This window comes from Nyctereutes procyonoides, unplaced genomic scaffold, assembly GCF_905146905.1.
Source record: "Nyctereutes procyonoides isolate TBG_1078 unplaced genomic scaffold, NYPRO_anot_genome, whole genome shotgun sequence".
Taxonomy (NCBI): Eukaryota; Metazoa; Chordata; class Mammalia; order Carnivora; family Canidae; genus Nyctereutes; species Nyctereutes procyonoides.
The window spans coordinates 12,184,969-12,208,414 of NW_026575025.1; the positions used below are offsets into that span (position 1 = coordinate 12,184,969).

The following is a 23,446-nucleotide window of genomic DNA, read 5'->3' on the forward strand; positions in this document are numbered from 1 at the left end:
CATGCCCATGATGTACTATGAAATGAAGAAAGTTAGTTGTGGAACAGTGTATATGGCCAAATCCTACTTTTGTAAAAAAGAGAAAGAAAGAAAAAGAAATAAAGAAACTGTATGTGTGTATCTTCACATATGATTATAAATGCATGGAAAGAGTAGAAGGATGCCAGTTGGCTACCAAAATTGATACATACCTCTGTGGATTAGGGATGGGGAGAGGGTGTTGTATTAGCTTGCTAGGGGTGCCATAAATAAATCCCACAGATTTGGTGGCTTAAACAACAGAAATTTATTTTCTTACAGTTCTGGAAGTCCTAGATCAAGGCATTGGCAGATCTGGTTTCCTCTGGGGCCTCTCTCCTTGGCTTGCAGATGGTCACCTTCTTGCTGTGTCCTCATGTGGTCTTTTTGTGCCTCTGAGTGTCCAGCTTCCTTCTTACAAGGACACTACTCAGATTGGGGGAGGGCTCACCCTAACAGCCTCATTTTTTACTCAGTCACCCTTTCAAAGGCCCTGTCTCTAAATACAGTCATATGCTGAGGAGCCAAGAGTTGGGACTTCCATGTATGAATCTGGGGGGGAACACAATTCATCTCATAACAGGGCTTCCATTTTTCATTGTGTGGTTTAAACTTGTCACAGTCAGGGGGATCCCTGGGTGGCGCAGCGGTTTGGCGCCTGCCTTTGGCCCGGGCGCGATCCTGGAGACCTGGGATCGAATCCCACGTCGGGCTCCCGGTGCATGGAGCCTGCTTCTCCCTCTGCCTGTGTCTCTGCCTCTCTCTCTCTCTCTCTCTGTGTGTGACTATCATAAATAAATAAAAAAATAAAAAAAAATAAAAAAATAAAAAAAAAGGGATCCCTGGGTGGCGCAGCGGTTTGGCGCCTGCCTTTGGCTCAGGGCGCGATCCTGGAGACTCGGGATCGAATCCCATATCGGGCTCCCGGTGCATGGAGCCTGCTTCTCCCTCTGCCTATGTCTCTGCCTCTCTCTCTCTCAGTCTGTGACTATCATAAATAAATAAAATAAATTTAAAAAAAAAATAAAAATAAAAAAAAAATAAACTTGACACCGTCAGGGCACATGGCTGGCTCAGTCAGTGGAACATGCGACTCTTAATCTCAGGGTTGTGGGTTTGAGACCCACAGTGGGTGTAGATTGCTTAAAAATAAAATCTTGGGGCACCTGGGTGGCTCAGTTGGTTGAGCATCTGCCTTCAGCTCAGGTCATGATCCCAGAGTCCTGGGATGGAGCTTGGTGTCAGGCTCTCTGCTCAGCGGGGAGCCTGCTTCTTCTCCCTCTGCCTGCAGCTCCACCTGCTTGTGCTCTCTCTGTCAAATAAATAAATAAAACCTTTAAAAAAATAACTAAAAATAAAATCTGGAAAACTTGCTACAATAAATATTACTATTCGAGGTTTGCAGAGCATCCACCTTCCCAGGCCTTCTCTGGAGTCAGAGGAGGGGCAACTGAAGCTTGCCGGCATCAGCTCCAGGGTCCTGGAGGGTCCTTCCCTTGGTGAGGCAGCCCAGACCCGCTGGGGGAGGGGCGCCCTCTGCTGCCCTGACCTGTGGTTTACAATTACACATGCCAGACAATACCTTGTAATCAGTTCTTTCCTTTCAGGCCTTCCACTATTATTATTATTATTATTTTTAAGATTTTATTTTTTTATTCATGAGAGAGAGACAGAGGCAGAGACACAGGCAGAGGGAGAAGCAGGTTCTATGCAGGGAGCCCGATGTGGGACTCGATTCCAGGACCCCAGGATCATGCCCTGGGCTGAAGGCAGGCACTCAACTGCTGAGCCATCCAGGGGTCCGCAGGCCTCCCATTATGACTGCACAGTATTGGCCCAGGATACAGACAGCAAAATGGAACACAGGCAGGTGATAAAATATGAAGACTGCATCACGGCCTGGACAGAGGGAAGCACAAAGTTGTAATAACACAGTGAAGATGTTAGGGGGGACCTGGGAGGCACTGGGCCACCTGCACTGAAGCACAACAAAGAAGGAAGGTGACCTGGTAAAAATGGGGTCGAGTTGAACCCTGAGGGACTCAGGAAACAGGGATGCCCTGGGCTCTGTAGCTCCTGGAGAGAGGAATGGGCTTGGGGGTCCCTTTAGACCTGGCAGGATCTGGGTCCTGCTCTGCTCTTAGATCTCACACCAGTAGCAGGAAACCGTCTCTGTACTGTGGTCCCAAATCCCACTGCATTTTTAGCCCTGCTGTGACAGGGAATCTGCTCTTTGGATGGCTATGCAACCCTGAACGGTGTGAAGCCAGCAAAGCAAACCCAGAATCTTGGTACCAGTTTAGGAATATGTTCTGTGGGCAGCCAGGGTGACCCAGAGGTTTAGCGCCATCTTTGGCCCAGGGTGTGATCCTGGAGACTCAGGATCGAGTCCCACATTGGGTTCCCTGCGTGGAGCCTGCTTCTCGCTGTGCCTGTGTCTCTGACTCTCCCTCTCTCTCTCAAGAATAAATAAATAAAATATTTTTTTTTAAGAAAAAAAGGAATATGGGCAGCCCTGGTGGTGAAGTGGTTTAGCGCCGCCTGCAGCCCAGGGCATGATCCTGGAGACCCTGGATCGGGTCCCATGTCAGGCTCTCTGTATGATGCCTGCTTCTCCCTCTGCCTGTGTCTCTGTCTCTCTCTCTGTCTCTCAGAGTAAATAAATAAAATCTTTAAAAAAAAAGATAAAAGGAATATGTTTTGTTACATCATGCTAATTATCAGATTGTTTACTTAAGGTTTTGAGACACTTAAAGTCAATCTGTCCTATTTGATTGGTGGTTTTTTTTAAAAAAGTAATCTCCGTGTCCAACATGGTGCTCCAACTCACAACCCCGAGATCAAAAGTCACACACTCTTCCAACTGAGTCAGCTAGGCGCCCCCTGATTTGTCGTTTTAATTAGATAAAATAGCCTGTAATAATTTCTCCCACCCCTGTATGCTGCTTTTGCAATGGGATTCAGCTGTTCCTCTCATTAAGAGGTTGAGTTTTTTTTTTTTCATGCCCTTGGATCTGGGCTGGCCCTTGTGACCTGTTTCTTTCTTTTTTTTTAATTAATTAATTAATTTATTTATGATAGTCACACACAGAGAGAGAGAGAGGCAGCGACACAAGCAGAGGGAGAAGCAGGCTCCATGCACCGAGAGCCCGACGTGGGATTCGATCCCGGGTCTTCAGGATCGTGCCCTGGGCCAAAGGCAGGCGCCAAACCGCTGCGCCACCCAGGGATCCCTCTTTTTTTTTTTAAGATTTTATTTATTTATTCATGAGAGACACACTCACACACAGAGAGAGAGAGGCAGAGACACAGGCAGAGGGAGAAGCAGGCTCCATGTAGGGAGCCCGACATGGGACTCGATCCCGGGTCTCCAGGATCAGGCGCTGGGCAGAAGGCAGGCTCTAAACCGCTGAGCCACCCGGGCTGCCCCCCTTGTGACCTGTTTCAAATAACAGAATGTGGTGGAAGTGATGTATTGTGACTTCCCAGTCAGCCCTCAAGAGGCATTGTGGCCTCTGTGGTCACCCTCTTAGAGCAGGTCCGTGAGATCGGGATGCCAAGAAGCTGCCCTCATCTAGTCTATGGGACGGTAAGAGGCCTGTGGGGCAGAACCAAGGGGCCTGGCTGACAGCCGGCACCAACTGGCAGTCATGGGGGTGAGGCCATCCTGAGCCCCCAGCCCATTAGGTGGTCAAATGCCTGCAGCCACAGGAGTGACCTAGGCAAGACCAGCAGATGAGTCTTCCAGCTTATCCCAGACCAAACTGCTGACTTCATGCCCTGGTTAGTATTTTAATCCAGTAAATTTTCAGTAGTTTATTATGCAGAAATAGATAACTGAGATTGCTTCACTGATTGGAAAAAAAATAAGCTCAGCAGGGGAGAGCAAGTAAGGAGGGGGGAGGAGGAGGGGGGTGCAAGAGTGCCCTCACCCCCTCCCTGTTGGTAAAGAGAATGGAACTATATATATGTGTGTGCCTTTTAGTTTTGAGTTTGAGGTGTTTGAGAAGACCAGCTATCTCAACAATGTAACATGTAGTTTGAAATCTATTAGGGAATTTAATTACTTACGTTTATAATTGGCATTCATTTTTAGAATTTAATCTGTTGAACCTGTGAGTTAAATATTCATCAAAGAATAAGTGAAAGTAATTTCTTATTTTTATATAAAAATTAGATTTATAAATAGAAAACTAGATTTGCAGGTTGCACTTGTGTGTTTAAGAAAAAATAGTTCTTTTTTAATTTATAAGTTTAATAAATACAGTATTTAAACACAAGCAGCAGTAGATAGCTTTTTTCTGCACGATAGCCTCCCTCCAACATTAGAAATCCTCAACTGACAATCTCCGATGATGAGGTGATAGCCCTGCCGGAAGATTTCGCCTTCCATAAGTTTCCTTGCTTTTGCCTCTGGGTGTTCTTCTGCCTGGAATGTCTCTGACCCCCACATACACACCTTTGGAACCTGGCAACATTTTATCTTTTTCAAAGGATCCAGTTCTGACTCTATGAGGAGGTCTTGCCTTGCCCATCAGAACCCTGCTTCCCTGCCCACATCTAGCCATGTATGGGGGACCCAGGCCTTTCTTAGACTGGACAGCAGAGGGCTGTGAGCTAGAACCTTCTCTCTAATGGCTGCCATGTGACATGTCCAGAGTATGCAGGGTACTTCAAAGGCCTGGCTGTAGGGGATGTGGATTTCATGCTCGGTGCACAAAGGCAGCCTCCTGATTGGGCACAAAGACTTTCTATGGCTGGGGCCCGTGCCTCTTCCTATATCCCTGTCTCCAGACCTTGCCAGAAAGGGTATAGTAGGCAAAATAATGGTCCCCCAAAGACGTCCACACCTTCATCCCTGGAGCCTGCAAATATGTTATGTTACATGGCAAAGAGGAATCAAGGTTGCAAATGGAATTAATGCTGCTCATCAGTAGGCTTTAAATAAGGAGATTGTCATGGCTTATGCTGGTGGGGCCAGTATAATCACGAGTCATTGAAAATGGGTAGGAAAGCGGAAGAGAGTCAGAGGCAAGAGCCACTATGGAAAAATTGGTTGCGGAGATGCAACATTATTGGGTTTGAAGATCAAGAAGCATGTCATGAGCCAAGGAGTGTGGGTGTCTCTGGAAGCTGGCAAAGACCACAAAGAGCCTCCAGGAGGAAACAGAGACTTACACCTTGATTTTATTTTATTTTTTTAATTTTTTAAATTTATTTATGATAGTCACAGAGAGAGAGAGAGAGAGAGAGAGAGAGAAAGAGAGAGAGAGAGGCAGAGACATAGGCAGAGGGAGAAGCAGGCTCCATGCACCGGGAGCCCGACGTGGGATTCGATCCCGGGTCTCCAGGATTGCGCCCTGGGCCAAAGGCAGGCGCCAAACCGCTGCGCCACCCAGGGATCCCTACACCTTGATTTTAGCACAGTGAGACTACTGTCCTACAGAACTTTAATAAATTTATGTAGTGTAGGCCACTTGTTACAGCAGCAATAAAAAATACACAGGGTCATCCACATGCTTCATTTCCTGAATCAGTGACATCTGCGCAATTGCCTTCCAGATCCCAGATATAGAACCAAACGACCAGGCCCTCAGACCCTCATAGGCTGTGTTGACCTCCAGCCAGTTCCCGCTGCGCATCTGTGCCACGGGGCAATGCTGCCTCCTCCGGCCGTTGGGAGTTCATCACGAGTTAACAAAGGTATAGCAGATGGAAGCAGAGTGCTTAGTTCAGTACCAGCTGGTACCTAGTGTCCTGTAAATGGCCGCTGGTTGTAGCTGGCAAGGCCCTTCTTGCCTTGCTGAGTTATAGGAGAAGTGGCAAGTGGTGACGTGACTTCCATTCTGAGGGCCTGGCTTCCATATCCTGAACTCATTTTGGGGAGAGGGTGCAGGCCTCACTGGAATGTTGGGGACCCTTGGCTCTTCCTTCCTCGCCCCTGGCTTCTGATTTTCCCTCTCCACCCTCATCCCAGGCTGATCACTGCCTTCCTTCCAGTGGGCAGGTCTTTGCTGGTTCTCTATGGGACATTCTGGTTTTGCTAGCTGCAGCCACTCCCCTGGCTGTGTCATCCTCCCCACAACCCTGTCACGGGTTACTGCCACACCCAGCGCCAGAGGGGCCTGGAACACAGGGTCAGGTTTGCAACCAACCAGACCTGAGCCCTGTCTTTTTTTAAAGATTCTTATTTATTATTTATTTGAGAGAGAATGAGAGCCAGCAAGCCAGCGCACGCACAAACAGGGGGAGCTAAACAGGGAGGAGAAGAAGCAGGCTCCTCCCATGAGCAGGGAGCCCAATGAGGGGCTGGATCCCGGGACCCTGGGATCACCACCTGAGTTGAAGGCAGACGGTTAACTGAGCCACCCAGGCGCCCCTGTCTTATTCTTAATTTACAGCTCAAGAAGTGAGTCTCAAGTGGCCTGTGGACCGCGGGGTGGCAAACTGGTATTGGAACCTTCTCTAGGACCCTGGGCTCCTCCTGAGGTCATAAAAATATCCACTATTATGTTTCTCAAATATTAAAAGTATAGAAAAACATAAACGTATTTAAAAATCTATCTTCAGGGATCCCTGGGTGGCGCAGTGGTTTGGCGCCTGCCTTTGGCCCAGGGCGCGATCCTGGACACCCGGGATCGAATCCCATGTCGGGCTCCCGGTGCATGGAGCCTGCTTCTCCCTCTGCCCGTGTCTCTGCCTCTCTCTCTCTCACTGTGTGCCTATCATAAAATAATAAAATAAAATAAAAATTTAAAAAAAAATCTATCTTCATAGTCTCCCTAAAAAATCAGAAAAAAAAATAAAAAATCACGCCAATTCTTCCACCTGAGAACGCCTCTTGAAACTCAAATTTTCTGCCTTCAAATACCAGTGTTTGTCTGGTCGCTTCCAGGCCCCTCTCCGCCGCCCCCGGGGCTCAGCTGCCTGGGGAGAGTCGCCAAACCGGACCGCCCGGGTCGCGCTGCCGGTCACCTCCCGGGGGCGGGGTGGAGCGGCCGGGCTCTCCAGGGTCGGTACTGAGCGCCGGGGGCGGGGCGGGGGGCCGAGGCGGGCCAGGGCCGCGCGGCCGGGAAGACCCGCAGGGCGGGAAATGGGCGGCGAGCCCAGAGGGGGCGCCAGGCAGCCGCGCGATGCTCCGGGAAGCGGGAGCCTCCCGCGCCGCGCGATCCCGGGCGCCTGGAGCGGGCGGAACCCAGGCGGGGCGCGCACGTGTGTGTACGAGTGCGGGGCGGGGCGGGGGCCCATCCAGCGGCCCGGACTACAAGTTCCAGGGTGCCCAGCGGCGCGCTCGGGGTTTCTGGCCGCGCGGCCCGCCAGCTCGGAGCCGGTCGCTGCTAGCACACACCGCTCGGTCCCAAGCGGATCGGGGCGAGACTCCCAGCACCGTAAATAGAGTCCAAGTGGGCGGGGAACCTCCCCGCGCGCCCGCTCATGTCCCTGCGGAGCCTAGTGTCCGGCCGCCTGGCACAGCTGCGTGCGGCGGAGCAGCTGCTCCGCGTCCCGCGCCCCTGGCCCGGCCCCTCGGCGGGTGCCACGCGGACCCGCAGCGGCGCGTGCGGTTCCCCCGGCGACCCTGGGCGCGGACGGCCCCGGCGCGCGGACCCCAGCGGGAGTTGGGGCTTGGGGGGCGGCGGCGGTGGGGCGGAGAGGAGAGCCGGGGTGCGCACCTGGGCCCCCCTGGCCATGGCGGCGAAGGTGGACCTGAGCACCTCCACCGACTGGAAGGAGGCAAAATGTAAGTGTAAGCAGGAGGGGGGCGCGAGGGGGCGCGGGCGGCTCCACGTGGGCCTTCCCCGGCTGGACAGCACCCCACCAGCAGCCTCTTCCCCCCGAGAGACCTGAGGAAGTTAAGGCCTCGGACGCCCCAATGTGGACCCCTCCATTCGTGGCCACGCCCCCCGGGTGCTCAGCCCCGCAAGCAACCTCACTCCCTAGAAGGTCCCGGCTCCCTGTCGGGGGTGGTGTGAGGGGGAGGACCTGACCTCGCCCGCAGGGGTCGCAGGACACCCCCAGGGATCATCCAGGACCTGCCACCCGACTCCGTCCTACAGGAGGGAAACTGAGCTGATAAGCCAAGGTCACTGAGAGTTTGTGGCTGAGCTGACGTTAGGCTCCTGAAATCCCATGCTTTGTATAGTATGGTTTCTCAGGTGGTGGCATTTTAGACAGAGTGGCAGGAACTGGACTCAGGGGACAGCTCTGGGTCTGGTGCCCCACCTGGTAGGGTCAGACAGCCCCACAGAGTGGCCTCTTTGGGCAGGCCAGTCCCGCCTCCACCCCACCCCTACCCTGAAGGCCTGTCTCCCTGGGCCTGGTCATCTGGTGCCCTTTTGCCCTCATCCCTGGCCTCTGGCCACTTGTGAACAGTTTCTGCCCCATTCCTGGGGTATACAGGGCAGAGATGGGGCATTATATCTGTGAGAACAGGGACACTCTGCACTCCCAGGTATCAAGCCATTTCCTCCCACTATGGGACAGGTGGTGAGTCCCAGGGCTGGACTCTGGGCCCCCACACAGAGCAGGAAAGGGAGAGAATCCAGCCTGCAGAGCCACAAATAGTCTGGCTGGCAGCTCAGCCAGCTGCCCCTGCCCTTCAGGGCCTGCTCCCAGAGCTCTTGTAACCTTCCTGGCTTGATCCCTTTCAAAAGCACAGAGGAGGCAGCTCATTGGCTGGGCCCCTGTGGTAGCTTCCCGGCGGCCAATGGGTCTGGGAAGGCTGGCCCCTAGCTGGTGGGGGAGGGTGGGGGTAGAGGGAAGAAGTCCCTCAGAATTAGAGGTAGAGTTCAAGAAGATCTTTACCCCTGTCATGAATTGTGTTCCTTCACTGGGATCTTCAAGCACCGGCAGAAAGCATTTGATGTGGCTAGTGCGCACACAGGGTGTCTGTCATGCCCTCAGCCCTGGCTCGGAGTGGGGGGCTGGCAGAGATTCGTGGCAGGGGAACTGTCCCCACAGGGAGCCTGCCTCCCCTTCTCTGTCAGGAGCAGCAAGCCAGCTTGGTGGACAGGAGAACTAGGGAGGCAAGGGGCCCAGCCACCTGCTCCTGGATCTGTCACTGTTGTAGGATCCAGCTCTGCACCCCCTCCCATTCCTTGGTTCCCCTGAATACTTCTAGGCATTCTGAAGCTGACAGGCCAGGGATTCCCAGGCTACTGTGGTGTGCTTGGAGCTAGGATTTCCATTCATCCATTTTTTTAAAAAAAGTTTGCTTATTTTGAAGTAATCTGTACACCCAGTGTGGGACTCAGACTCATGACCCTGAGATCAAGAGTCACACAGTCCTCTGCCTGTGTCTCTGCCTCTCGGTCTCTCTGTTTCTCATGAATAAATAAATAAAATCTTAAAAAAAAAAAAAAGAGTCACACAGTCTTCAGACTAAGCCAGCCATGCGCCCCTCGTTCATCCATTTTTACTGAGCATCTTCTATGTGGTCAGCACTGTTCTGGTGCTGGGTTTCAGCCATGAGTGAGACAGGCAAGGTCCCTGCCCTAGTGGAGCTTCTTCTCTAGGGGAAGGAAACTGTTAAAAATGTGATCAAGCCAGTGGGGCGGTGCCAGTCAAAGGCCAATGCTGGTAAAAAAACAAAACAAAACAAAACAAAAAACCCTGGCGGATGGGGCTGCCTGAGCTCCAGAATCCACTTGGGGGCAGTGTAAGGAGGGTGGCCAGGCCCTGGGAGCCACAGCACTGGGTGTGAAGACACCAGCAGGCTTGTCAGGATGATCTGTGTGTTTTAGTGATCTATTATTGAATAACAAATTACCCCCAAATTCAATGGCTTAAAACAACAAACATTTATTACTTCTGTCTCTGAGGGTCAGGAACCTGAGAGTAGCTTACCAAGGTGGTTCTGTTGGGCTTGGTTGGAGCTGGGGTGAGCCATTCCCAGGTGGCTCACTCCTGCAAAGTGGCTATTGGTAAAGGCCTCAGACCCACCATGGAGGTCTCTCTGCAGGGCTGCTTGAGTGTCCTTACAACATGGCAGCTGGTTTCCCCCAGAGCATGTGCCCCAAGAGAGGAAACATGAAAAGACCAAGCCAGAAGCCACAGTGCCTTTCTGTGACCCAGTTTTTAAAGTCACACACCATCTCTTCTGCTTTATTCTGGGGTTTAGAATGGAGTCCTGGTGTCTGGTCCACATTCAAAGAGAGGGAAATTAGTCTCTACCTTTGGAAGGGAAGAGGATCAAAGAATTTGGGGCATATTTTTAAAGTCACCACACTGAGGAGCTAGCTACCTTAGCTGGACTCTGCTTCTCTTTTATTTTTTAAAAAGATTTTTTATTTATTCATGATAGGCATAGAGAGAGAGGCAGAGACATGGGTAGAGGGAGAATCAGGTTCCCTGCGGGGAGGCTGTTGAGGAACTCGATTCCAGGACCTCGGGATCATGCCCTGAACCAAAGGCAGATGCTCAACCACTGAGCCACCCAGGCGTCCCTGGACTCTGCTTCTGATTGGGGACTAAGCTTTGATCCTTGAAGACCTCCATATAATTTTCTTCATTATGTTTGGTTTTCACTTTGAGCTGAGTTATGGTATACAGTGAAGTTCGCTAAGCATACACACCTTAGGCATACAGTCAGTATATAATATATATATATATTAAAGATTTTATTTATTTATTCATGAGAGACAAACAGAGAGAGGCAGAGACACAGGCAGAGGGAGAAGCAGGCTCCATGCAGGGATCATGGTCTCCCTGGTCTCCAGGATCATGCCCTGGACTAAAGGTGGCGCTAAACCGTTGAGCCACCAGGGCTGCCCCAGTCAGTATATTTTTATTTTTATGTAAATATCCAACTGTTGTCAATAGGTTGCCATCACCCCAGGAGGTTCCTTTGAGCCCCTTTGCAATCAGTACCTCTTACTATTCCTCGGACTTCATACAAACAGAGGCATACAGCTCTGTTTACTTATAGTTGTGTGGTTCATGCACATTACTGGGTATACAGTTTGCTTTTTTTTTTTTTTTTTAAAGATTTTATTTATTTGAGAGAGAGCACAAGCAGGGGGAACTGCAGACAAAAGGAGAAGGAGAGGGCAGCCTGGGTGGCTTGGAGGTTTAGCGCCTCCTTCAGCCCAGGGCATGATCCTGGAGTCCCAGGATCGAGTCCCATGTCCGGCTCCTTGCATGGGGCTTGCTTCTCCCTCTGCCTGTGTCTCTGCCTCTTTCTCTGTCTCATGAATAAATAAATAAAATCTCTTAAAAAAAAAAAAAAAAGAAGGAGAAGGAGAAGCAGGGTCTCCACTGAGCAGGGAGCCTGATGTGGAGCTCCATCCCAGGACCCTGGGATCATTACCTGAGCCTTAGGCAGGTGCCTGACTGACTGAGCCACCCAGGAGCCCCCAGTTTGCTCTTTATGGCTGTGTAGTGTTCCACGGTGTGGCCGTACCACATTTTGTGTACTCGTTCTCCTGTTGATGAGCAATTCGTTCTCCACTTTGGGGCTGTTGGGAATAAAGCTGCTCTGATTATTCCTGTACATGTCTTCGATGGACATGTGCTTTCCAAATACCTGTATGTGCTTGGGATGATCCTCTCTCAAAGACTGGTGCACAGTAACCAAACTCACAAGAGCCTGATGTAGGTCAGAAGGTTGATGTGCAGCTCACGGTGGGAAATATGATAGCAGCGGGTCTGGAAAGGGTGTCTAGGCAGGGCCTCCTCTCCCTGTGGAAAGCCACGCAGAAGCCAAATCATAGTTCTAGGTTCACTCAGCAGCATGTGTTCTCAGCTAGGGAGCTGGTTGAAAGGTTTTGGAAGCTGATCTCACTGCCCTTGGCAGGCTGGACAAGCTTCCCTGCAAGGGGTGGACTTACCTACCAAGAATCCCCTTCCTTGGGTGATTGCTCAGTCGTTCAGTCTTTATGCACTGTTGACTGCCTGCTCCGGGCCCTGGGTGCAGGCTGCCTCAGCTCCTGGCCCAGTGCGTCCTCTGGACACACTGCCAAATTCTGCCTTACTCTGGGCATTTCCTTTCTCCTTCCTAAGGTGACTGGCCACCTCTGTAGACCCATTCTCCCTCTGGGTAAGTAAATACCACCAGACTGGATCTTCCTAGCTAGGAAGACAGTCAGTCCTTTGGGGAGATCTCCGTGGTATCCAATTTTACCGCCCAGAGGATTATTTCTCTAGTTGCCTTAGAAATGGGGAGCCTCATTATCCCCAGAGGTGGTGCCTATTTATCACAAGACTGTGGAAATAATCATACCCTAAAGGCAGTTGGGCATTGCAGGCATCTAGGGACTATGTCACCACAGGAGGGGTGCCACAGACCCTCCTGACCTTCAGTGGGGGCAGAGCTGCTAAGAAGAGGATGGGCAATTGTTGCCATCAGACATGGGCCAGCCCCAGCACCGCTGCTTCCCTGCTCCCTGACCTCAATTTCCACATCTGTGAAATGGGACCAACAGGACCTGATTTGTAGGTTGTGCTAGGATCGCATCAGAAACCATTTTGTACCCGGTGGTGTATAAAAAGGGTCCATGGCGTATAAAGTGTCCCCAGTGACCCCCTCTGTTGTCACTGCTTGGGTCTATCTCCTCTCTCTGCACTGGTTTGGCCACAGCAATACCGGGCTTGTGTAAACTTGTCTCCCTCATGGTCTCAAATGCTGGAGCTAATGACTTGCATATTCTGAGCCATGTCTCCTCTCCCTGGTGCTACAAGCTAGAGCTCCAGTGTTCCAGCCTCCCCTTTGCACTGGGCAGAGATGAGGACTAAGTTCATCCCTCTTGGGCTTTCATTGCAGAGCGGATGATTTCTTTGATTGGATTCCCGAAACGGGGAAATTTGCAGGCTCACCTGGGAACTGGGGAGTCTTCCCCTACCAGTCTCTTGGGGAAGCAGCCTTGGTATCCCAGCGTGAGTAGAGGCAAGGGGTCCCAGGTGCCACATGCTCTGTCTCCCCATTGCTTGTGCCACAGACTTTGACAAGACCCAGCTCTCGGGACATTGAGCTCCGGTGATTAATGCCCATGCCGCTGTGTTCCCAGGGCCCTGCCGTTGTCAGCCCTGTCCACGTGGCCTTCTCCAGAAGAGGAGCCTCCCTCCGTGCCAGCCTGCCCTCACCTTTCTGAACACCATCTAGCAAACTGCCATAAAGACACTTCTTAAAACACATCATTGAATTCCCATTCACCCACTGCGCTTTATGGCTCTGTTGCATCCTGCTTCCTCCAGCTCAGTTTTCATGCCCGGGAGCCGTTGAGAGCTTCGTCCAGGGTCAGGCCTCCCCATCAAAATTTACTGCAAACATCTTTTACAACACCTGTCTCACTGAGCTGTGAAATTCTCTTGCCTCTCCAAAAAAGAAAGAAAATTAAAACGTATGTTATGCATCTTTTATAGAAAAATAAAACTCGCTTGTGCTTTAAGTCTGCATCTGTCCTTCTGGCAAAAGGAGGTAGAAAATGTTATAAATGCATGGGGCCTAGCTGACAGATGGAGCCAAGGCAATGAGGATGACCCTTGGTTCCTTGGAGCCAGAGAGAATCATAATTGGCTTCTCCTTCCCCATAAATCAGAGGCCCGGGCAGTGTGTAGTTCCTCAGGGGTCAATCAGGCTGCAGCCTCACTCTGGAGACGAGGACAAGGTGCCCCACATGCTAGCTTCAGGAGGTGTGTGGCCGGGGATCATGAACTGGAAGGGACAGGCTGACAGATGTCTCCAAGGTCAGCGCCTAGTTGGCTGGTGGCAGAGCCAGGAGTCCTGGCTATCTTCCTTCTCTGGAAAGTGGAGCCATCTTTTGGGCTTTGCTGGAGAGAGGGGTCTGTGCAGGCTGTGGGTCCCTCAGACCAGCTCTCGGATGCTGGGCAGGACAGCACAGGAGAGAGCCTTGGGTAGGGTCCCCTCCTGGCTTGCCTGTGGCCACAGCATACCTGTTGCTTCTGGAAAGCAAGGTGGTGGCATCTGCTAGGGGACTCTAGCCATTTCCAGGCTCCCTAGACTCATCCCATGGGGTGCCTGGGGCTTACCCAGCCAGAGGAACTCAGTACACAGGAGCCCTGTAGAACTGGCCTGTGTGCTGGCTGACGTCCCCGCAGCACCTCGGCAGGCATGTTCACTTCCCGGCCCTAGGTTCATCTGGCTGGGAGGACCCACACCTGGGTGTGCCAGGGCCTCTTAGGGGACCTACCTCTGGTCTCAACTGTGCAAGATGACAAATATGGGCACCCGTATTCAATTCAAAAAGCTCCTCTACCTACTTATGCCTCCAACTTGGAATAGAAAGCCCTCTTCCCCAGTTTGGTCTTGTTTCACTTTGCACTCGGGGTCTCCGCTCACTCGCAGGAAGGACTGCGTATCTGCTGTGTGTCTTGCCCTTTGCAGCGTCTGGGTATTCCGACAGTCCCTTCACCCCAGGACCTAGGCAGGTGAGCCTGCCTAGTCCCTTAACTAGAGATGAGGAAACTGAGGAACAGAGTGACCTGCCCATGAACGTGATGTCAGGACCTCATAAGCCCAAACCTAGTGGGGCCAAGGAGCAAGAGGAATCAAAACCATAGTAGCGGCCTGGCAAGCACATTCCTTCCAGAGTCTCTGTTCCTCAGATGGGAGACAAGCTGAGGGGAGGGGACTGCCACAGCCTGGCCTTTGCTCTCTGGTCCAGCCCTTCTAGATTTCTATCCATTTCCTCACCCACTCACCCAAATGCTCTCTCCTGCCTCAGAGCTTTTTCATAGATTGTCTTCTCCACCTGGACGACTCTGTTCTCTTAGCAAATATGCACTCAACATTCAGGTCTCAGCTCATTTATCGATTCCTCCCACAGATGCCCATGGATGCTTACACATGCCATGCACTGTGCCAGATGGTGGGAATCCAGCATAAATACCACAGATCCCCAAGTGGCCAAGGTCAAGTACGGGAATAAAGCATAGCCAGTAGGGGAGGGGCTGCTCTGTGGAGTGGGGAAGGCAGCTGGGAGGGGCTTATGAAGGAAGGTCAGGCCGAGGGCAGGCAGGTACAAAGGCCCTGAGGCAGGAGACAGTCTGGTGGTGGGAGGAACTGAAAGGTAATTGATCTGCATGGACTGCAGAGGTGTGGGAGGCAGAATGTAGTGTTGTGGGCAGGCTCAGTAGAGGAGGTTAGGGGGAGAGGCAGGGCTGTCACGTGGGCCTTGGTAAGGACTTGGACTTTGAACTGAGCTTTAAATAGAATTCTGTGTCTAAGATTCCTGGGTTGCTGTGTGAGGAACAGATGATCGGGTGGACTGGGGAGTCCACCAGGAGTAGAGGACTTCTGGGTGGTGCTAGGGAGCAATGATAGTGGCTTGGCCCCTGGCAGGGGTGAGCAGAGGGCTTGGCTTTGGGGGTATTGTGGGGATAAGTCTAACAGCCTGCAGATGGATGGACCAGGGGACTAAGAGAAAGGACCCCTCCCCCACCCCCACTCTTATGGGGTCCTAGCAGAGTCTGGGACTGTTCATTGAGAAGGGGAAGCATGAAGGAGAGAAAACCGTGTTTGGGAGGAAGGAGTCAGAAGTTCAGATTTGCACACGAGGAGTTTGAGGATGAGGGTAGGCCATGGATCTTGAGGAGCTGGAGGTGTAGCCCCAGACCGGACCGTGAGCTGAAAGAGGGTTTGGAATGTGTAAGGATATAGACTAAGGAAAAGGAGAGACATCAAGGAGACACCCCATGAGTGGGGTGGGATCCAGGAGAGGTTGGGTCCTGGGGGGGAAGTAGGGGTCGGGGGTGCTGAGTGCACAAGAGAGGACAGAAGGGCCCACCTTGGGGTCATGGGGCCCATGTGGTGTCTCTGACTGGCCTTGTACAGAGGTGGGGCAAGACTGGGGAGGGCTTAGGGGAGCACAGGAGGGAGGAAGTGGGGGCAGTGGAGGAGGAAGACAGAGATGAGACCATAGCTGCAGGGCATGGAGTGCATGGTTCAGGAAGGCCTTATGACCTTGAGACAGGAGGGGACTCCAGAGGGTGTTTGAGGGCAGATAAGACAGTCCAGTGGAGGAGCTGTAGGAGTGAGTCCTCTAGGTGAGCCAGCAGCCTGGGCTGAGGGACGGAAGGCCAGTGGGGGATGGAGGGCCAGTGGGGGACGGGGGGGGGGGGGGGGGGGGGGGGGGGGGGGCAGTTTCCCAGCTGGCAGGAGAGGCAGCATCCCAGCTGGAGATCAGGAATGTAGAGGGAGCCTTCTGTTTCGTGATGCGATTTTCTCCAGCCATTTGCAGCCCCTGGGGCAGATGAGAGAGAAGTTACCGTCCCTCCTCCAGGAAGCTGTCCTGGCCTCCTGTCTGCTTGCTCTGGCCCTAGGATTTCACCTTGCCTCCCACCTCCAGGATTGGTGCCTGGTGGGTGCTCAGTAGATACTTAGGAACTGACTGCTCTGCGCTCAGACGGCCGGGGAGAGGCAGAGGCTGGAAGGAGCCTGGCCTCCCGTCCCTGTTTGATCTTTGCTCAGTGGTACTGTCCACCAGCGGCCGAGTGCTTTGCTATGTATCCAGCTAAGCTTGTTCTGCTTCTCCTTTAGAGCAGGAGGGAGCTTTCTTTACCCCCACTTTGCAGAAAAGGATAGGTAGCCAAGACTTGGAGAAGCACTTCAGCTCTTTCCAAACACCAATACCCTCCCCCAACACACAGAAAAAGGAGTGGTTAAGTGGGAGCCTGTGGCCTGTTACTTAGCTTGTGCATGGGGTCGTGTGTCCAGTGGGGAGGGTAGGCTTTTGAAGGGGGGAGAAGGAAGATGGGCTGTGAGCATCAGGACACGCTAGTGACAGAGGGGACCATCCACACTGGGGACCATCCACAGTGTGATATCCTAGCCTCTTAGAATGAAAATGTCACTGCTGAGAGTTGGGGGAATAGTTAATCTATATCTGGTGAAAACATTTTTTAAAGTTCTTTATTTGGGATACCTGGGTGGCTCAGCCGTTGAGTGTCTGCCTTTGGCTCAGTTCGTGATCCCGGGGTCCTGGGATTGAATCCCACATTGGCTCCCTGTGTGGAGGCTGTTTCTCCCTCTGCCTGTGTCTCTGCCTCTCTGTGTGTCTCTCATGAATGAATAAAATCTTTTAAAAATTATTTATTTATTATAATTTTAAAAGATTTTATTTATTTGAGAAAGAGCATGAACAGGGGAGGGGAGGAGCAAGACTCCCTGGTGAGCGGGGAGCCCAATGTGGGGCTCAATCCCAGGACTCCAGAATAATGACCCGAGCTGAAGGCAGGCACTTAACCAACTGAGCCACCGCAAAATGTATTTATTTATTTTTAATGGAAGTATAGCTGGCATACAATATTCGTTTTAGGTGTACGATGTAGCGATTTGACATTCGTATATGTTACAAGCATAGTCACCATCTGTCACCACCCATTGGTATTACAATATTATTGACTGTATTCCCTATGCAGTACTTCTCATACCTTATTAAAGGATGTGTCCCTTAGTCCCCTGCACCTATTTTGCCCATCCCCACCCCCCTTTGCTCTCTGGCAACTACCAATGTGTTCTCTGAACTTATGAGGCTGTTTTTGTTTTGTTTTTTAGGTTCTACATGTAAGTAAGCTCATGTGGCTTTTGTGGTTTTCTATCTGACTTATTTCACTTAGTATAGCATTTTCTAGCTTCATCCACGTTGCGGCAAATGCAAGGTTTCATTCTTCTTTATGGCTGAGTAATATTTCATTGTGTGTATCTCCCACCTCTTCTTTATCCATTCATCTATTGATGGCCTCTTTGGTTGCTTCCATATCTTAGCGATTGGAAATAACACTTTAGTGAACATAGGAGTGCATGTATCTTTTTAAATTAGTATTAGTATTAGTATCTTTTTGAATTTTGAATTAGTGCTTTCATTTTCTTTGGGTAAATACTCACAAGTGGAATTACTGGATCATATGCCTGGCCTTCCTTCCTTCCTTCCTTCCTTCCTTCCTTCCTTCCTTCCTTCCTCTTTCTTTCTCTCTTTCATCTCTACACTCAATGTGGGGCTTGAACTCACAACCCTGAGATGAAGAGTCAAATGCTCCACTCACTGAGCCAGCCAGGTGCCCCTGGTATTTCTATTTTTAACTTTTTGAGGACCCGCCATATTGTTTTCCACAGGGGCAGCACCGATGTACATCCCCACCAGCAGTGCACAAAGTTCCCTTTTCTCCACATCCTATTTCTTGTCTTTTTTATTTTAGCCACTCTGACAGGTGTGAGTGGTAGTTCACTGTGGCTTTGATTTGCATTTCCCTCATGATGAGTGCTGTCGAGTATCTTTTCATGTGCCTGTTGGCCATCTTCTTTGAAAATTGTCTATTCAGATCCTCGCCCATTTTTTAAAGATTTTATTTATTTATTCATGAAGGACACAGAAAGCGAGAGGCAGAGACATAGGCAGAGGGAGAAGCAGGCTCCCTGCAGGGAGCCTGACGTGGCACTGGATCCCAGGACCCCAGGATCACGACCTGAGGCAAAGGCGAACACTCAACTACTAAGCCACCCAGGTGTGCCCCCCCACCCCGCCCAGTTTTTAATTGGTTTGTTTGTTTCGTTGGTATTGAGTTGTATGAATTTGGTGAAAGCATTACTTTTTTAAAATTTTTATTCTTGTAGAAGAGCTAACTTTTCTTTTTAAAAAGATTTTTAGGGCAGCCCAGGTGGCTCAGCAGTTTGGTGCTGCCTTCAGCCCAGGGTGTGATGGAGACCCGGGATCGAGTCCCGTGTCGGGCTCCCTGCATGGAGCCTGCTTCTCCCTCTGCCTGTGTCTCTGCCTCTCTCTCTGTGTCTCTCATGAATAAATCTTAAAAAAAAATAAAAATAAAATGATTTAAAAAAATTCATTTGAGAAAGAGTGAGTGAGTGCACAAGTGGGGAGGAAGGGCAGAGGGAGGAGAAGCAGACTCCCCACTGAGCAGGGAGCCCGATGTGGGGCTGGATTCCAGGACCCTGAAACCATGACCTGAGCTGAAGGCAGACATTTAACCAACTGAGCCACCCAGGTGCCCCATTTATTTTTATTTTTAAAATATTTTATTTATTTATTTGAGAGAGAGCATAGAGGGAGAGGGAAAAGCAGACTTCCCACTCAGCAGGAAGCCTGACTTGGGGCTTCATCCCAGACCCCAAGATCATGATCTAAGCCAAAAGCAGATGCTTAACTGACTGAGCCACCCAGGTGCCCCCGTGAAAGCATTTTTAATCTGCTTCAGGTGCCCCTGGGATGACGTGAGTTCTTAACAGACTTGGTGGCTCCATGATGGCCCCATCTCCTCACAGTGTCTGTCCCCCTGTGCCTGCCTTCTGCCCCACACCCTGAATTTCACTCACCCAGGACCTCTAACATACTGTTCATGTGGTGAAACGCCCTTGCCTATGCTGCCTACCTCCCATTTCTCTCTTAAGCCCCTGGATGGGCGTTCCTGCTCCCTCCTCCCACCCCCTGAACGTCCTCGGAGCTTGGATGGCTGGCTTGGTTGTGGAACACCTGCTCTGGCAGTGTCTCCTGTGGTGGATTGTAGGTTCCCAAGGGCCCCTACGTCCTTGTACCATATGCAGGACTTGCACATTGTGGGCATGTGTGGGAAAGAGTGGGAAGTGGCTGCCAGAAAGTGTAGTTCTGGCTCAAGCCAGAGTTGAAGCTGATTTGGGGGGGCGCTAGCAGCCTTTTATGATCATCCCAGCCATAATACTGAGCTGGACCGTGAGCTGGGCCCTTTCCCTGCTCCTCATACATCCTTGAGGGACAGAGGCTTTGGATGGTTGACTTCTGCAGGGCAAAAGGCATGTGTGGACAACTCACCTGTCTCTTGAACACCTGCTCTTTGAGGCCTTTTCCATAGAAGGCTCCAGGAGGCAAACCCTGCCTCTCCTCTCACCTTCCCTAATTGCCTCCCCCCCCCACCTCTGCACATTTTCTGGTGCTTTTTGAGTTCCTTGAGTGTGACCTTTGCTGTTTGTTGCCCACCCCCAATAAGTGGTCAGTGAGGGCCGCTCCATCTGGGGAGCATGTAGTCCAGGGGAGCAAGGCCTGGCTGGGAGCCTGGGCGCCTGGTGGCCTCGGGCCGGCAGAGGGAGCCCACGAGCCAGGAACCTGGACCACTGTGCTCCTGGGAAGCCCTGAGAGGGGGTTCCGCGCTCCTCCTGGGCCTGGTTCCACCCAAAGGGAAAACCAGGCCCAGGGAGCAGAGCCAGAGCAGGGAAACCAGACTGGGTGGACCCGGAGCCTGTGAGCAGAAGGGGGCCTGGCTCCCCACTCACCAGCTGTGTGACCAGGTGTGGCTTCCTAGCTTCCCAGGGATCTCCATTTCCTCATCTGTAGGATGGGGACAATCCTAGGGGCTTGCTCCCTCGGTGCACACTGGAAGAAGCCAGTGGACATCGTCTATGGGGAGCTCTCTGCCGTGCTGGGGGTGGAGGTGTTGTGAACAGGGATCTAGTTGGTTCCTTGGCTCTTTGAGGATGTTTGCCTTGTACCCTGTGTCCTGCTGCCTACAAATAACCATGGTGATAATATACCCTATTGAGGATGTAACTGAGAATATAGCTCGTCCAGTGCCACCAACCTGCTCTCCTTACGTGCATCCAATATGCTTGAAATTATTCTGCAAGGGGCCTCTTAATTAATCCCCATTCTATACATGAAGAAATCAGGGAGACAGAGGTGTGGACACAGCCGGAATGTGGCAGAGTGGGATTCTGAACTCAGGTCTGCGGTAGCTGGGAGAGGCCCTCTCTCTCCCTGGGCCTCAGGTCCCCTCCAGAACAAAAAGGGCAGGGTAGGATGGACAGGATGGTCTAGGGACCTCCTGGTTCTCACCTCCTAGTGTGCCTGCGGGAAGGGTGGATGAATAGGGCTGGTTTGCATCCTTGGATGAGGTGAGCGTTGTGGTGAGGAGGGGAGAGGTACAGAGGGTGGGGGAAGCCCCTGGACCGCTCTTCTCTCTGCCTACCTTGACGCTCGTACCTGCCTGCCCCATCCTGCCCCTGTAGCCTTTCTGAAGGGCCTGACTGACAAGCAACGGGAGGAGCATTACTTCTGCAGGGACTTCATCAGGCTGAAGAAGATCCCGACGTGGAAGGAGATGGCGAAAGGTAAGCCCCGCACCAGGCAGGTGCAGCTGGCGATGTGGTGGGTGGCCTCTTCAAACCCCGACCCATGTCTTGGCGGCATCGTACCGGCTGTGCCGAGAATGGCAGCAGCATTCACTGGGTGCTTGCTGGGGGGAGGGAGGCTTTATTTATGAACATGGCCTGAAAAGGGTTCAGTTTTTATCACCATTGTACTATGGGGAAACTGAGCTCCGGAGTCACGACCACACAGTTGCCGGGAGCTGGGATTTGAAGTCGTGGTCCAGTGGCCTGCAGTGGGGCAGTCAGTGAATGTCCAGGCCCTGCGAACTGCAGGCCTGGCAGCCCATCACGCAGGGCAAGTCACTCAACCTGCCTAGGCCTCAGTTTCCACATCTGTAAAATGGGAATGGATGACATTAATGCTGTACCTGTGTTTAACCTTGAGAAGATTCAAGGCGACCATGTGTATGCTTCGCAGGAGAGGTGCTTGATCATTGTGGATGGCCGGTACAGTTCATCAGTCGCCTGCCTCTGGAGGTGGTGGGGGGTTGCTGGAGGCACTGGTGGGTCACCTGAGTGAGGGCCTCTCTCTGACCTCGGCCCCTCTGCCTCTGCTTATCCAGGGGCAACTGCAAAGGTGGAGGAGCCAAAGTACAAGAAGGATAAGCAGCTCAATGAGAAGATCTCCCTGTTTCGAGGCGACATCACTAAGCTGGAGGTGGACGCCATTGTCAATGCTGGTGAGTGGGGGCTTCTGGCTGGCTCGAGCCAGGGACCCGGGTGGCTGCCTCGTCACCTTTGCTCCAGTCTGCTGTGGCAGGCATGGGTGGACGCCACCTGGCTCCAGTGAGACTCGGGTGACTGGATGAGGATGGCTTGCTGGCGCCACGGGAATCCAGTGTGTCGGCTGCCTGGACTCCTTTCCCTTGAAACCCTGACCTGCTGTGTTGGGGGCACCTTGGCCGAGCTGCCTTGAGGCTCTGAGACCCATTAGCAGCCGGGAAGGGAGAGGGCTTGGCTGGAATTGCGCCGGGCTGCCCTGCCAGGAAGGCGGAGGCCAGAACAGGGTGGTCTGACCTCAGGGGCTGCAGACGCCCTACCACGGCTTTCCTGTCTGCCGAGCCCCCTTCCTACCTGCAGCAGGTGATGGAAGCTTGTCAGGGAAAGGTGGGGGCAGAGGCCCTTGTGCTGCGTGCTCAGCTTCCTGCTGTGGCTCTAGCTGGCTTGGCAGGTTATTGTGATGAGTGGAGGAGCCTCCTGGTTCTCTCCCCTCCTGGGGGTAGAGGGCAGGAGGGTGGTTGGTGTCCTCCTGGGCTATGGTTGTCTGGCGGAGGTCAGGAGGGGGGTATCAAGGGACACTCAAGTCTGCCTGGTACACAGGTGGTCTCAGGTGGTTCATGGGACAAGAACCCATGGCGGGGCAGAATCCCAGCCTGGATTCGCCTGTTTACCAAGCTTCACTGGGAGGAGCTTCCTTACAGAAAGGTTTGGACACATGGGCAGAGCCTCTTTTCCTGGGTCCTAGGAAACCTCAATGCACTGCCACTTCCTCATCACAGCAGTCTCAGGCACCCGCCCCACCCTGGAACATCTCAGATCTCCTCCACCTTGCCCTTGGACTTGCAGCCATCATGTCTCACCCCACTTTCTGGCCAGGGAGTGGTGTCCCTGAGTGCCCCTGGGATGTGGCTGCTGATACTCTTATTGATAAGGGGCTGGACTCTTGGGACCTGGGAAGATGTAGCCACTCGGCTTGCCCCAGGCCTGCTTGTTGGGGTTTGGGTTGCGTTTCTGGCCATGGCATTGCTCTACGTGTCTCTCTGCCTGTTTTTGTAGTCACACAGGAGTCCCTGTTCCCCTACATTGTCTGTCTCAGTGCACAGGTGACCAGTGACACAAAGGCAGGAGTTCCAACTGAGGGCAGAGGGAGCTTGGTCCCCTTTGGGTTTCTGCTGGTGTGTCTGCTGTGTTTCTCTCGGGGCCACTAGGACAGGGGGTGCCAGCAGACCTGTGAGTCCATCTGGGGAGATATGGGGTTAAGACAAGTCATGCTGGGTTGGCAGATGTCATGGTGGCCTGGAATAGAAGAGCCTTCTTGCTGCCTGAGCCCAGGAGGGGCTAGCGGTCTGGGTGGAAGGACTAAGCCTTGGAGCCATGGCTGAGGGTTCTGTCCTGCATGTCTGTGGGGCTGCTCTGCTGCGTGCCTGTGGCCTGTGGTCAGTCATGGGCAACGGTATGAGAGGATCCCTGGCATACTTTCCTTGATGAGCTACAAAGTGGCCCGAGGGAAAAGTGGGGCATCTTATCAGCTCCTTCCCAGCTGGATTGGTAGCTGACAGGCGAGGAGGGAGGTGCGGAGACTAAGGTTGGTGGGATGCAGCAGGAGCAGGGCGAAGGTTCAGGAGG

At 52.4% G+C, this 23,446-nt stretch overlaps 1 protein-coding gene across 1 annotated transcript in view; it reads left to right on the forward strand.

Annotated features, from left to right (window-relative positions):
• Positions 1-7,306: 7,306 nt before the first annotated feature.
• The window catches only part of MACROD1 (mono-ADP ribosylhydrolase 1), a 150,880-nt gene continuing 134,740 nt past the window's right edge, over positions 7,307-23,446 (forward strand). Inside the window, 5 exon segments of the mRNA XM_055312412.1 lie at positions 7,307-7,581; positions 7,583-7,663; positions 7,666-7,756; positions 20,960-21,061; positions 21,664-21,780. Of these exon segments, the coding sequence (XP_055168387.1) occupies positions 7,453-7,581; positions 7,583-7,663; positions 7,666-7,756; positions 20,960-21,061; positions 21,664-21,780 (520 nt within the window). The 5' untranslated portion in view covers positions 7,307-7,452.